Source organism: Pan paniscus, chromosome 10 (genome assembly GCF_029289425.2).
Source record: "Pan paniscus chromosome 10, NHGRI_mPanPan1-v2.0_pri, whole genome shotgun sequence".
Taxonomy (NCBI): domain Eukaryota; kingdom Metazoa; phylum Chordata; class Mammalia; order Primates; family Hominidae; genus Pan; species Pan paniscus.
The window spans coordinates 69,798,259-69,814,595 of NC_073259.2; the positions used below are offsets into that span (position 1 = coordinate 69,798,259).

The 16,337-nt window shown below is 39.4% G+C and overlaps 1 protein-coding gene across 2 annotated transcripts in view; it reads left to right on the plus strand.

The window, feature by feature from the left end:
* Positions 1-3,093: 3,093 nt before the first annotated feature.
* Positions 3,094-16,337, plus strand: part of TM7SF3 (transmembrane 7 superfamily member 3) — a 42,569-nt gene continuing 29,325 nt past the window's right edge. Inside the window, exons 1-2 of one of the 2 annotated variants that reach the window (XM_003828856.5) lie at positions 3,094-3,493; positions 14,179-14,333. In XM_003828856.5, the coding sequence (XP_003828904.2) occupies positions 3,403-3,493; positions 14,179-14,333 (246 nt within the window). In that variant the 5' untranslated portion in view covers positions 3,094-3,402. The remainder of the gene's footprint in view (positions 3,494-14,178; positions 14,334-16,337) is intronic. The other variant, XM_055095821.2, reaches the window with a different exon arrangement.

Below are 16,337 nucleotides of genomic sequence, written 5' to 3' on the forward strand. Positions count from 1 at the left end.
GGTAACTGCCAAACTTCACCCTCATACAATGGGCCCCAGTAAAACAGTGGGCCTTAATAAGTACATTCCTTTCCCTTCAGGTGCACTAAGATAGGGAAGCTAAAAGCAGACTCAGGGGGTATGCCTGCAGCTGCAAAAAGATGTATGGGAACAGACACACAACTCTCCCTCCCAGATAAGCACAACAGACACAGAAGCAGTCCAAGCCTCTGATAAACTCTCCCACCCTAAATCCTTAAAAACTCTTATTAGTCCGTAAGAGAGTGTGCCTCTAACCTAACTGGCCAGAAGCCCCTTTCAGGTTTGTTTTCTCTAAAATAAACTTGTCCTTGACTTCTAAGCCACCTTTCCTGTTTCTTTCTTCTTTAATTCTTACATCTGGGAGTTTAAGGCCAGCCTGGGTAACATAGTGAGATCTTGTCTCTTAAAAAAAATTACAGGCCGGGTGTGGTGGCTCACGCCTGTAATCCCAGCACTTCGGAGGCCGAGGTGGGCAGATCACAAGATCAGGATTTCAAAACCAGCCTGGCCAACGTGGTGAAACCCCATCTCTACTAAAAAAAAATACAAAAATTAGCCGGGCATGGTGGTGTGTGCCTGTAATCCCAGCTACTTGGGAGGCGGAGGCAGGAGAATTGCTTGAACCCAGGAGGCAGAGGTTGCAGTGAGCCAAGATTGCACCACTGCACTCTAGCCTGGGGGACAGAACAAGACTCCATTTAAAAAAACAAACAAACAACAAAAGTATCCATTCCTCTGAGTCAATAAAAGATGTATGTTAAAAAAAAAAAACCAAAAGCCACGTACTATATATACTTATTGCATCATAACTTGCCTTTTCATAAAGACTTCAATCAGAATATAAATGAAGGGCTGCACAGGATCCTCTTATAAAGCTCTATCATAGGTTATTTAACTCCTAATTGTTGGGCATTTAGGTTGTTTTAGATGTTTCTGCTACTCTAAATAATACTCTATGAATAGTTTTGTACACTAATTTTTTTTAAGAGATGGGGTCTCACTATGTTGCCCAGGCTGGAGGGCAGTGGCTATTCACAGGTGCAATCATACAGCACTGCCCTCTTGAACTCCTGGGCTCAAGTAATCCTCCTGCCTCAGCCCCCTGAGTATCTGGGACTACAGGCGCATACCACTTCCCCCAGCTTATACTAATTTTTATATGTGTATTTAATTATGTACTTAAATCTAAAAGTGGATTATACCAAATCTACAAAAATAAGATTTTTAAACATTTTTGATGCCGATTACTTTATTAAAGTGTATATTCCCAGTATCCCTACCTAAGAATGCCTCCTTCTTAGCTCTTTTATCCACACTGGATGTTTTATACTTTTAAAATGTTTACATCTTAGTTTGTTAATTTGATTTTTTAATTTGTTTACTAGTGAGATTGAACTTTTTTCATGTATTTACTGGTAATTTGTATTTCTTTTTTGGGGTGAAATTCCCCATTCATGTCCTTTGCTAATTTTTTTTTTTTTGGTCATCAACTTGCCTTTTCATATTGTTTGTGTGTTTACTTTAATAAAATTTAAATATTTATGTAAAAAGCATTTACGTAGCCAAGTCTACCAATCTTTTCCTTTATGGTTGTTTCCTTTGCTGTTTTGCTTCTTAGAAAGCTCCTCCCATTTTGAGATCAATTTATTAAAAAAAAAAAAGAGCGCCCTCTTCTGCTAGCTCTTTTATGGTTTTATTACTTTGGGATTTTGTTTTTACAATTAGTGTGAGATAGAGTTCTGCTTCTCTCTGCCCATAGTGCAGCTAATCAGTTAAGAACACAATTTATTGAATAATCCATCCACTGATTCAGATGCTACCTTTATCATAATTGTTCCTTTCATCTTCCTTGGATTTCATCTGAGGGTTATAGGAATAGGGGCATGTGGGAGAGTGAATAAGCACTACAGAAATAGATAGTGCTACCAAAGGTGTGAAAATTTGGACCAGGCAGTGGGAAAGCAGAGAAGGAATTGTGCCTATGACAAAGATTATTTGCTTGGCCAAACTCTAGTACGGCTTCTGAATCTTCTGCTAGGTCCATCTGTGCACTTCTTTGTAAAAATCCAGTTTTAGCGAAGAACCCCCTTTCCTCCATATCTAATCAGTTTCCTCACCCTGCACCATCCCCCAGGTGATGTTCTGTCTTCAGAAGTCCTGTTAGGTCAGTTTCACCAAATGCCCCTTACCTCTGATGCTTCCTCTTAGTAATTTTCCATCCACTGAACTCCGTACTGCTGGTTGGCTATAAATTCCCTCTTGCCCACGCTGTATTCGGAGTTGAGCCCAGTCCCTCTTCCCCACTGCAAGACCCGGTTGCAGTGGTCCCTATGCCAATTGAGACAGTCCTCAATAGTCTTCGTTCGGTGCTTTAACAAGTATCATTGAATAATTTTGTCTTTAACACTTCTTCACATTATGGTCACAGCTATATATTGTTACCTTAGTAGTGGATTAACTGAACATGTAATTTCCAAGCTATAAGTTGCTCATCAAAATATATAAGTGAAAAAAATTAAAACCAGGGAAGGAAAGCAAGACAATCCTCCCCAAATAACGTTAAGTCTATGCGTCTAATTCCACATCATCGATGAGCCATCTGTCACATGGACTACTGTCCCTCAAACAGCACTCAGGTATGAGACTTGAGACGAAGTTCAGACCAAGGCCGTGTCTTCGAGGATATTTCGCTTAGAGAAAACGAAACTACTTTTAAATGTAGTGCTTATGACTAGTGCGGTAACCACTACACAAACAGCATTCTCCTGGCATTTTTATGCTAACATAAGCCTCGGCAGCGAAGACAATTGCTACCGGGGGAAATAACCTTCAATTGTGTTTTTAGCAACTGATTCCTCTTTTTTGCTGTTGTAAAGGGCCGTTAAACACGGAAACAGGAGCCTGGCGACGTTAGTCCGCAACAGAAAGTTATTTTGTACTTTCACAGTGGGTTTGCCTACTTGGTGAGATAAAAGTGGGGCAAGACCGGGCCTCAAGCCAGGACTTCCTGGGGGCTCCCGGGAGCACCGCAGGCTGCGCGTTCCCCGCGCGCCGGCAGGAGGCGCGCGCTGCCTGGAAACGCCCCAGCGCCGCCCGCGCCCAGAGACCCGCCGCTGTGACGCAGCGAGAGCCCGGGAGGAGGCGCGGGAACGCGCGCTGGGGGTCAGGTGCCGGAAGAGGAAACCTCTCGCTGGGGCTAGGAGTTCGGCGGGGCGCGCGCCGGCGGCTGCGGAGCTGGCAGGTGCGAAGCGTCTGCACCTGGCGGGCGATGGCGCCCGATGCGGGCGCCCCGGGATAGCGTGGGCGAGGCTGCGGGGCCCCGGCGCGCACGCCCGCACCTCTCCCCAGCCCTGGCGTGGGCCCAGCCCGGCCCAGGCAGCAATGGGGTTCCTGCAGCTGCTGGTCGTAGCGGTGCTGGCATCCGAACACCGGGTGGCTGGTGCAGCCGAGGTCTTCGGGAACTCCAGCGAGGGTAAGGTCGGGGCGCCTGGCTTCTGCAACCCAAAGTTGCTTTTGCATTTCTTGCGAGGTCAAAATCCGCCCGGGGTCTGTCAGCCTAGCAGGGAGATGGTGCTGGGGGCGTTGGTACACGCTGGGTGGTGAGTCCAGAACCGGCACGAATGGTGTTTCCTGCAGCGGAAACACTCATGGCTAAGGAGGTCTTACTATTAACCTCCTCATTCAGCGGAGGAAATGGGAAGAGATAAATAATTCTCTTTTTTTAACACAGTATTATCTCCCTTAGGGAGCAGCCATGTTTGTGGCTTTAATTCAACTTACTAAAGCGCCTCTTTGCTGCCCAGTGGACTGTCTGAGCTTCTGGACAGCAAGACTTGGGGTGGAACTAGCGGCTTAATGACTGATGGCTCTCAAGCTGCATGGAATTTTTACACCCCCAAATCTAGAGGCTTTTCAAACTGGTTATGTTCTACAGAGTTTGAGAGGGAAAATGAACCCAGAATGAGGCTTTATTTTTAAAGAGCCTTTACCATCTAATTTATTAATACCATCTGGAGACAGGAAAACATTCCATACTCACAGTGAGAAATAAAGGACTTTTTGAATTACAGATACATAGACATACAGATAGAATGTGTATACCCTCAATTCTACAAGTTCAGCCACAAATGAAAAATAAACACAGAAACACAAAAGCTTGCCAGTCTAGGTATCAGAGTTGTTCTCCTTACTTGAGGGCAAGAAATTTCTAATCGATTTGACCTTAAAAAAGACAAATGGACAAAAACTGTGTTCTCTGTTGTCTCATATCCAACAGGAAATAGATCTCTATGATATATTAATTCGTTTACAGAGATCACAAAATTCCCAATCATTGCAGCTACCAACAGGAAATAACTTGTCATCCATAAATGAACTGTAAAAAATAACAATTTAATAGAGAGTAAAACTAAAATGAGAAAAACAAGAATCAACGAAGTTCTATTGCCACTTCAAATTCACCTGTGGGAGCCAAGAAGCAACATGCCCGGGCTTGGCTCCCTATGAGTACACCATTTTTGATGATTTCAGGTGACTTTTTTTTTTTTTTTTGACGGAGTCTCGCTCTGTCGCCTAGGCTGGAGTGCAGTGGCATGATCTTGGCTGACTGCAACCTCCGACACCCGGGTTCAAGCAATTCTCCTGCCTCAGCCTCCAGAGTAGCTGGGATTACAGGCGCCCGCCTCCACACCCAGCTAGTTTTTCTATTTTTAGTACAGGCGGGGTTTCACCATGTTGTTCAGGCTGGTCTCGAGCTCCTGACCTCGTGATCTGCCCGCCTTGGCCTCCCAGAGTGCTGGGATTACAGGCGTGAGCCACCGCGCCCGGCCGATTTCAGGTAATTCTTGTTCATCTCAGTGAGAACTCAGAATGGGATGTTAGATTGTAAGTCTTGTGCTTGGTGAATGGGTTTGGGCAACAGCTCATGGTTTGTTAATATAAAATGTAAAAGGCACTAGTTGTGCCAGGCAGATCATCATGTGCTTTTCCATGAAACTAAGCACATTCTGTTTTGTTTTGAGGTTAATAGACTAGTTGCAGTTCTGAAACATAATATTTTCTGAATAATGTGATTGTGTTGCTATGCACTTATCTTTGAAAAGCCCTTGTGCAAACTGAATTCTAGGATCTTTGTATATAGGACTGAGGCCAAAGCTGAAAAGGGCAACTTTTTTTTTTTGCAGAAAAACCTTGCTTATAATAGGGCACTAACATTCACTATGTATAGTGTGTGCCAGGTGCTTTCCATGTGCAGTGTTATTTAATCCCCACCACCCTACAATGTAATGATCTTCCTACCTTGTCAGAGGAACAAATGAACAGCTGCTAGGGTTACAGATAGGACTTGAACCCAGGTGAGTCTCCCTGCAAATTTCATAGTCCTTCCACTTCCGTAAAGCTGTCTTCCAATAAGAATATCTTACATGGCATGGTGCTTTGTACTTAATCCTTCTGTGAATCCTCATTCTTCAAAATAGCCTTATGATGGAGGTAGAAGAGATGCTATCTCTATTTTAACAGGTGAAGAATTTGAGATATTAGAGTTTTTAGTTGATCGATGCCAGCCCCTGAGGCAGGAGAGCAGGCGTCCAGAACTTTTTCTTTCTACTTGGTGTTAGTATTTAATACCTAGAAATTTTTATACAAAAGATAAAAAATATGAATAAATTGAGAAATTAATTTTTTCAGACCCTGCTTTTTGCCTCTTTGCTGTGATTATAGCACTGATATTCCTCAATGTTATTCTTTTTGCCTTGCATTGGTATTGTCATTCTGTGCAGAAGAGGGACAATGTGGGGACTTAACTGCTGAGTGATAATAAAAGCTGATATTCTCCACATCTATCAGCTAAAAATAAATATAGAAAGGTAGAAGGACATAGTTCAGGACTTGCATAATCCTCCTAGAAAATGGCTGGATTGATGTTTGATGATGATAATTCTGATAACCGTACAAACTGAAGAAATTGAGCATCTGCTGTAATTTAGGAGGATTTACCCATCTTTGGCAGGATGAGCTAACTTGCATGACTTCTGTAGTGGCCTGAATGCTAAATAAATCTTGGAACGTGGCAGATGGAGTTCCTAGAATGTCTGAGGAGGGTGCTTTCTGTGACCAGTAGGCACATGAGATGGATCATACTTTTAAGCAGTTTTCCCTTCTCTTGGAGTCCCAGTTCACTGCTGCCTTTAACATCTTTCATTTGTTTAGATTCATATCCAGTAACTCCCGTGGAATTTCATAGTAATTGGACTTGAGCACAGCATCATTTGGGCCTTTCAGTCTTCTTGCTATTGATGATGCTTTACCAAGGTAGCAGGCCGTTCATGGTTAGTTGCAAGTGCTGTCTTTCTCTAAAAAGTGTGTGAAGCTAATATGTTCATTTTTGTGTTCCCTTTCAACCTTTAGGGCTATTGAACATTTGTAAGAAGATAACAATGAGAAATTGGGAGGGGCGGTTGACTGCTGACCAACTCAAGTAGCTGAACCATTTTTGTTTTTAATGTGAAGAGAATTATGAAGACTAGGCTATGATGGATTTCTCTTAGAATTTGGTTGTTGTGTTGAAACACAAACAGTAGAAGTAAATTTCAGTAAAATAGTAAAAAGGAGGAGTTGGAAATTTTTATGGTTGCCAGATTAGGATCTGATTCGGAAAGAAAAAGGAAAGGATTAGGATTGGGCAGCTCTTTTTAAAGTGGAATTATTGGAAAGAAAAAGTGATTCTGGGTAAGAATGGAAGATGGGTGTGAAAAATTGTTTCAAGTCCCTACTATAGGTCAGATGGCAAAAAAAGCCATTTCTTTTTAGAGGAAAGCTAATGTAAGTGCCCCAACTTGATGTTAGCCATTTGCTTTGTAATATCTTTTGATGTGCTGTCTTTTTTCCTCCTACTCTGCAAGTCATAAGATATAATTATGCCTCATAAAATGCTTCTAATAAATCCTTTTCCATATGCCTTAGAGGTGAAGTTAAATTCCTGTTAGCTTCTTCAGGATATTTTTTGAGTATGTGTCTTCTTTTGCTAAACCTGTTTTTATGAGCAGAAATTAAATGAGTTTCTACCAGACTGAGCTGTTTAAGTTGTCTTGACTTTCAGTATCTTTTGTTGTCACTCTTCGGAAGTCTCTTTCTCAACGTAATGCTTATGATGTGCCTGGAATTTCTGTGAATGCCCTGTACATGTTAGTCCCTTTCTTCCCACTAATTTTTTCATAGGGGTGCTCTGAGTGCCTGATTGTCTTTCTTTCTTTCTTTTCTTTCAATAAGGAGATGAATGTGTGAAGCACAGGAAAGCTAATGGAAGTTAATAAATGATGCTTTATTGTGTAGCCTTGGGCAGTTTAAAAGTTGTTTCCCATTTGTTTGATACTTTCAGCAGCCAACTGATGGCAGCACAGTTACCTCAATTTTACTTTGAGGGAACTGAAGCCCAGAGGAAGTACATTACTTGCCTGAGGTCACATAGTTCAGGCATCATTTAACAAACATTTACTGTATGCCAGTTAGGTGACTATACTGTGTTAGACGTTGGAACATCAAAAATGACAAAATCCTGCACAGCCAGGAATCGAACCACAACTGGTTGGGTTAAAGCAATCTTCTGAAAAAAATTGTACAATGGATGTTGGATTGCCAGGGTTACACTGCCAAACTATTTTCACACAGATGTTAGGTTAGAGATAACTAAGACTGGGAAAAATATATATATTTATCCTTTGCTTGTTTATCAAACACTATGTTAGGAGTTCTCAAACCCAGCTAAACATTAGAATTACATGGAGAACTTTTTATAAAAGATATATTGGTGAAGAGACAGCTAGAAATAGACATTTAAAAGAAAAAGCAGGGTCGGGTGCTGTGGTTCCGTCTGTAATCCCAGCACTTTGGAAGACTGAGTGGGGGAGGATCTCTTGGGGCCAAGAGTTCAAGACCAGTCTGATCAATATAGCAAGACCTCATCTCTACAAAACGTTAAGAAATAAAATTAAAGAAAAGAAAAAGTACATTTAAAATAGCCTCAAGAAACATTACGTATTCTGGGATGATTATCATGGGATATGTAAAGACCTCTACAGAGAAAATAACATAATACATCTCAACATTCTTTAGATAAATTGAGAAACTAAAGAAATAGAGGAATATCGGAAATTCATAGATTACAAAATTCTAAAGATAAAGATATTTTAAAGGTATCATTTCTCCCTAAATTAATGTATATATTCAGGGCCATCCCAATCAAAATCCCAGCAGGTTTTTTTGTGTGTGTGTGGATATTGACAGGCTGATTTCTAAAACTTATATGGAAATGTAAAGGATCAGAAATAGTCAAGATAAATTTGAGGAGGAAGAACAAATTTGGAGCAGGAGTTAAGAGAGTTGTAATATTTGTGTTAGGATTGGTGTCTATAGCTAGACAAATAAGCCAGTAGAATGCAATTGAGACTCTAGAAGCAAACACATGTTCACTTGACTTATGTGAAAGGTGGAACTACAAAGCAGTAGGGTAGGGAGATGGTGGTATTTTTAAATTATTTTATTTGTATAAACTTATGGAGCACAAGTGTAGGTACAGGATATATTGTGCAGTGAAGTCAGGGCTTTTAGTGTATCCATCACTGGAATTATGTACATTGTACTCATTAAGTAATTTCTCATCTTCAGGCCCCCTCCCACCTTCCTCAGTCTTCAATGTCTATCAGTCCACAGTGTAGGCCCATGTGTACACATTACATAGCTCCCATTTATAAGTGAGAGAACATGGGGTACTACAGGGTGGTATTTTTAGTGAAGGTTGCTGTCAAGTAGATGAACATATGAAACAATGAACTGTGACCTCTATCTTACACCATGTGTAAAAATCAGCATCAGCTTGATTTTTAGCTCTAAATGTGAAAGATAAAAAAAACTTCTAGAAGTTAACATGGGAATGTATCTTCATGATCTTGGTATATGTTGACAAGGATTTCTTTAAAATGACACAAAAGGGACTAATCATAAAGGAAAAACCTGAAATTGACTGCTAAAATGAAAACTGTTAATCTAAAGGTAACAGAGTGAAAAGACAAGCAACAAGAGTGGGAGAATATATTTGCAACATATCTGTCAGAATACTCATATCTATGATGTATTAAAAACTCCTAAAATTGAAGAAGGACAGTTCCATTTTTAATATGTGTAAAAGACTCGAACAGACTGTTTCACAAAGAGGATATCCAAATAGCAAATAAGCAAAGCAAAGGTTTCTTAACACCCATGAGTAATTAGGGAAGTGCAAATTAAAATCACAATCAGATACCACTATATACTCAGCAGATAAATGAATGATACCAGGTGTTGGTGAGACTTTTGGGCAATTGGAACACTTTCCTACAGTAAGTTGATGCGGTATACATTGGCAAAACATTGTTGGAAGACTGGCAGTATCTACTGAAGATGAGAATACCCTATTACCTGATAATTCTACTCACAGGTTCCACCCAACAAAAATGTGTATATGCGTGTACCAAAAGACATGCACAGAAAATGTTTAGAGTTATTTATAACTCTAAACCAGAAATACAGATGTTTATTAACAGTAGAACAGATAATTGTGGCATGTTATTTCATGAAGTATACAATTATGGTAATGAGTTATAGCTACCTATAGCAGCTGGAATGAATTGCACAAACATAATGCTGATTTTAAAGAAGCCAAACACACAAAAATTGTGCTGTAAATTCTATTCAATTGAATTCCTCCAAATAAATTCCTAGTGTTTGAACTTAGGACCCTATTTCCCTCTGGGGAGGAAAGAAGATGTGATTGGGAGGGGCCACAGGGGGACCACTAAGATGCTAGAATGCTGTTTAGGTGCTGGTTAATTCATGGGTGTGTAAACTTTGTGTATTTCTCTGCATAGTATTTAATGAATATTTGTTTTTTAATTGATACCTGGACCTTAGCCCCAGGGATTTTGATTTAACTCATCTGGAGAGGGTCCCAGGCAGCAGTGTTCTGTTTTTATTTTAATCCCCTCCAGATGATTGTAATGGATAGCCAGGGTGTATAATCACTGTATTATAATTTCTTATGAAAAGGACACCTTATGGTCACTATAGAAATTTAAAAAATAAAGAAATGTGTAATGAAAAGAAAAAAAATCACTTAAAATACACCCCCAGAGATACTTCCTCTTAATACCCCTACCTATTTTGTCAAGTGACCAGGTTTTAAATAATGTATACAGTGTCCCTCCCTTTTATTACCTGGCTTCTGCCTGGTTTGCACTGTAGGCATTTGAGGAAAGGAAGATGATGAGGCATCATTTTCCTGTAGCTTTTGGGAAATCCAGGAAATAACAGATGAAAGTTGTAATTATTCCTGAAATTCAGGTATATTTCTTGAAGAAGAATTCAGAAGCAAAGACTGCAGATTAATTTTTGGTCCTAATCATTGTGTATTCTCACATGGTCTATTTGTTTTTATTTCTGGATATCTTAGACTAGAACAAGACTTTTTAGGTACAGTTTAACCATTTAAGGTCAAAGGTCATCTGTTACACTGCACAGCAAAAACTCTCTCAAATAGATTTATTGCCTGACACATATGCTTTCTGGAATAGTCTTCCACAAAATCAGAACTATTTTATTTCTTATTAATTTATTATTCATGCTATAATGGTAACAGCCTAGATGTTCATTAATAGGAGATTGGGTGAATAATTATGGTACATACCCAGAATGGAATACTCTGTAGCTTTTAAAATGGTAAAGCTAGCATTATCTGTGTTGCTATGGAAAGATATATAAGACCTGTTAAATGGGCAATATCAAACATATTTATATCTTTTTCCATCTATGTGGAAATATGCATGCTTATATCTGCCTAAGCCCTAAAAGATATATCCCAACTGTTAGCAGTGGTGATTTCTGTACATTGTACTTGCTGGAGGAGTTGACTTTCTGTTTATTTAGCACCTTTTATAAGGATTATATATTTTCTAGAAAAATATTACCATTTTAAGGGAAAGCAAAACAGTGACAGAATGTTGAGAGAATGTCCCATTTTGTCCCTTTTTTTTTCTAGTGTGTGTTCCTATTTTATAAACATTTAAAATGTAGAGTTGGCCTGGCATGGTGGCTCATGCTTGTAATCCCAACACTTTGGGAGGCCCAGGTGGGCGGATCACGAGGTCAAGAGATTGAGACCAGCCTGGCCAACATAGTGAAACCCAGTCCCTACTAAAAATACAAAAAATTAGCCGAGCGTGGTGGCACATGCCTGTAATCCCAGGTACTCAGGAGGTTGAGGCAGGAGAATTGCTTGAACCTGGAGGTGGAGATTTCAGTGAGCTAAGATTGCGCCACTGCACTCCAGCCTGGCGACAGAGCAAGACTCTGTCTCAAAAAAAAAAAAAAAAAGAAAGAAAGAAAAAGAAGGACAAGTGTAAAAAAAAGAAAAATCAGCCGGGCAGGGTAGCTCATGCTTGTAATCCCAGCACTTTGGGAAGCTGAGATGGGCGGATCGCTTGAGGTCAGGAGTTCGAGACTAGCCTGGCCAACATAGTGAAACCCCGTCTCTACTAAAAATACAAAAATTAGCCAGGCGTGGTGGCACATACCTGTAATCCCAGGTACTCAGGAGGTTGAGGCAGGAGAATTGCTTGAACCTGGAGGTGGAAATTTCAGTGAGCTAAGATTGCGCCACTGCACTCCACCTAGGTGTCAGAGTGAGACTCCATCTCAAAAAAAAAAAAAAATCAGTTAAAATATACTCCAAGAGACACCTGCTTTTAATACCCCCCTACTTATTTTGTTAAGTCATCAGTTGTTTAACAATGTATTTTAGTTTCCATGGTTCTGTGTTTCCGTACTGTCTTTCCAAAGTTTTGTTTCTCCAAGTATTTTTGAGTTGTGATTCATCCTCATCCTGGGTGATAGGTTAAGGGAAGGTTAAGAAAAGTTTACCATGAAGGCTTCTCTAGTTGATGGCTTCAGTCTCTTCCAGGGCTTTTAAAGGTTCTGTATACTGTTCTGATGGAAGGCTCATGTCATGGGAGATAGACATGAGGATTATTAGAACATTTTCTAAAATAATATCAAAGGGCAAATTTAAGTGATAATTACAGAAGCCTTGGATAACCTTTATGAATTTGTTTGTGTCAGTTTTGATCATGGTGCCCAACAACTAGAGTGCCTAGTCCATGAGTACCTTATAAATATTGCCAAATAGGGAAAATGAGAACAAAAATGAAAAACTGAAGATGTAGACTAGAAAAGGCAGGATAGTAAGTGAGTTGAATGCTGTGAACAGTGAAAGGATAGAAATCTGATTAATTTCTAGGAAAGCAGACTGATACTGCCAAAACGGGTGGGAATTTTTAAGACTTGGAGGATGCATGATGGATGGGACCAAACTTGAAGGGCAATAAATGAAACATTTTTAGTGTAATTTACTGAAATCCATATAGTTTTATGTATAATTTGCTTTTCTAATAAAATAGTCATGATAATGGGAAGGCCTGGAAAATATAAACATGTTTTTCTTGTTTCTTTTTAAAAAGAAAAAACACGTGCACACAAACTTTTTCCAGACTTCCCTACCCAGATTCTATTGGCCATTCCTTAATATTTTAACCTCTGTTCCAGCTGGAGTTTGGTCCATTTAAAATGTAAAATGTCTTTCTGGTTCCATAAATAGGAAATATACTATCTTCATTTGTCATTGTTAAAACTATTACAATTTTCTCTAGAGTTTTAGAAATGAAATTGTAACGTTTTATTCTATCATTTTTTTTTTAAAAAAACATTAAGTTATGAATGTAATGTAGCATCACAGAGCTTAGGGAAAATATATAGAGGTTAAGATTATTCTAGTCTTAACATTATTTGTGTCTTTTTTTGGCTGTTCTTCCACAGGCTACTCATTCTTGATTTTTTTGGTTCTGTTTGGTTTTAAATCATCCAGTGGAGCTTTCGTATTAAAAAAAAAGTGTTGAAAATTGACCTTCTTGGGACATGGTATATAAGAATGTGTTATTAAGTTATTTAGTATCGGAAATGTTTTACTGCCCACTGACTCTAATTACCTTCTAAAATAAAACATGACAGTTCCTCTATGGGACTCGGGTGAATTATAATCTTTTTTCATCAATTCCTTTTCATCTATATTTAATCTAAATCTTTTGTCTGTTTGTTTAGAATTGAACCCCCAAGACTGCTTATGTGAAACTTGGGATCTTTTCTGCTATTCATGCAGACAGATACTGACTGTAGGATGGGGGGTGAGGTAGGAATCCAGGACCGCACAGGAGTAAAAGCAACCTAATTAAAGGATTATTTGAGAGTTAGATTGAAAAAAGACAGAGCTGGTGTGCAGCTGGCAGAAACACATCACAGAGAAGTGGGGACAGAGTCAGTGAGACGCAGACCATGGAGGCAAGTAGACAGATGGGACAGGCCTGGAGGAGGTGTTGAAAAACTGTTCTTGTTATAACCTATCTTTTTTATGGACTCAGTTTGATCCTTAAGCAAACAAAAGCTCTCTTTTCCAGAATGCCTGTGGTTCACAATTGTATGTGCAGTGCCTGGTGTGGGTGCTCAATGGACATTTTTGTCAGTATTGATTTCACCTTCCTTTGCAGTCTCCATTAGACAGATGAGGAAATTGAGGCTTAAGGGGATTTAAGGAACTTGCCTAAAATCACACAGCTGGTAAACACCGGTATTAAATTGCAGCCACCTGTGTCTCTTCGGGCTACGCTGACTTCAGAATTCACTAGACGGTTATGGTTCTTTAACACCAGCACATTCATGATTGTTAGTAGCCCCACAGGATTGTCATCTTTAAATTCAGGGACTCTGTTCCAGAGATCATTGTTATTGCTGCTACCAGAGGGGAAGTTTCTCTGGGTTCCAGGAGCCTGTCTTCAGCATACCTTTTGAAATACCTCTTGCATTTTAGTTCTGAGCTCTACCATTCACTGGCTGGATGACCCTGGATGGGCTGCATCACTTTTTAAGCCACATTGTCTTTAGCAGTGAAGTAGGAGCAATAACCATATTTACCTCAAGGAGTTTTTCTGAGGATTAAATTCCACATTCATTTATGAATATGATTTCTGCAAATTGATATGAGAGTACAAGTGTTGTAATGAAAAGTTTATCTCGTTGTAGGTCTTATTGAATTTTCTGTGGGGAAATTTAGATACTTCGAGCTCAATAGGCCCTTTCCAGAGGAAGCTATTTTGCATGATATTTCAAGCAATGTGACTTTTCTTATTTTCCAAATACACTCACAGTATCAGAATACAACTGTTTCCTTTTCTCCGGTAAGTGCAAAGAATTATTTTAGTAAAAATCATTTCTATATTTTGGGGGGTCTGGTATTTAGTATGAGCATTAGAATTTGATATCTCTATCTCTTTTATGTTTATGATCTTATGTCTTAAATTTTAAAAAATCAAGATAGGATGTTTTCAAGTTAGTGACTGAGAGTATCTCAGGCCTTTCTTGAGTGTGGCAGTCTCTGACCTAAAAAGGGGTAATGGAGAGCTGAGCTGGGGAGAAGGGCACCCTGTGACAAATGTCACCACTATGCAGGCAAGTTTTCTTCGTGAATTCCCACCTTTTCATTTTCTTACTTTAGTGGGGCCTTAATAATTTTTACCTGAGAATATATGTTTAATGGGTTTTCATTGTTGTTTAGCTATAGTATTGAACTTTACCAAGAACCCTATAATATCAACTTTATTCTTTGGACTCTGTCACGCAAACAACGAAAAAATTATAGTGCTCAGTTCATCCAGCCCTGTGCTATGCCTCCAGCAGTATTAAGGACTCTATTATAGATGTCATCACTAAACCCCTTAACCTCAACCTCAGCCTTAGAAAGTTTTTAAAATTCTCTGGGTTAGTTTAAGCTATGAAGAGTCTGCCATTTATATAATCTTTTACAATCTATCTGCATTTAGTCTCTATGATGCCCTAGACCAATACATGCATTTCAACTTGTATGAAGTTATACTTCTTTTTATTTGTCCTAAGCCTATATTATAATATTCTGGAATTTGGTAAACAATTCTGTCTTAATCTAATTCATATGTAAATTTTAAAAATTTTTATTTTTATTTTTTTAGAGATAAGATCTCACTCCATCACCCACACCGGAATGTGGTCGTGTGATCATGGCTCAAATTCCTGGTCTTAAGTGATCCTGGAACTACAGGCACATGTCACCACACTTGGCTAATTTTTAACATTTTTTTTTGTAGAGATGGGGTTTTGCTATGTTGCCCAGGCTGGTCTTGAACTCCTGGCCGCAAGTGATCCTCCTGTCTGGGCATCCCAAAGTGCTGGGATTGCAGGCATGAGCCACTGCGCCCCAGCCCATATATAATATTAGAGGCATTGGTCACACTATCTTTCTTACTATTTTGTGTATTTTTATTCCTGCCTTCTTTCCCCTACCATAGAGGTTTGGAAATTGTGTGCATGTGGTTGTGCACGTGTGTGCGTGTGTGTTGTGGGGTGTGTGTGGGGGGGTAGTTAATAGACTAGAAATGGAAGAATTCAGCTTAGGAAAAAAGGAAAGGAATAAATAGTATTAATTACAAGAGATACCGATGTCACACATACGTCGAATTTGCCCAAGTTCTTTGCAGCTAAAGCAGAAGGTAAAGCATGTTAAATTTCATAACTTCCTTAGAAAGGAAGGAGCATGCCAGTTCCTCAGGGGAGGCCAAGTTTTTTATGGCACTGAATTCGAAAGACAGCTTCCTATTCAGACTCTTACATAGGAGACTTAGTAAAATGGCACATAGATGAGTTCTTTCTTCTTCTCTTTTTTAACTAGATCTATTAAAACAATTTTTAATTGACAAACAGTATGTTTCTTCCTAATGACATTACAGCAAGACAACATTTGAAGGAAAAGAGAGGGATGGGTGAAATAAGGATTTATATTTGTTGAATGCCTACTATGTCCTAGGCCAGTGGTTCTTAAGCTCCTGGAGCCATAGACTGCTCAAGTCTATGGACTCAAATATAAATATAAAATTTCATGGGGCCCTTCAGAAACTCAGACTTTCAGGCCCCCAGTTAGGAACCCCTGTGTTTGGTTTCCATATGGTTAATTCTCATTAAAGCTCAACAAAGTAGTAGTGATGCCTATTTCTACATCTGAGGAAGCAGAACTTGGATAAAGAGATGTCAGCATCACCAGTGATAAAACAGACCTGGCTGGCAGCATCTTGGGCCTTGATTTCTATGCAGAAAGGGTCTTAGTTGTCCTTAATGATCATTTTATTTCTTGGACTGCCTTTAGTTCCCACTGT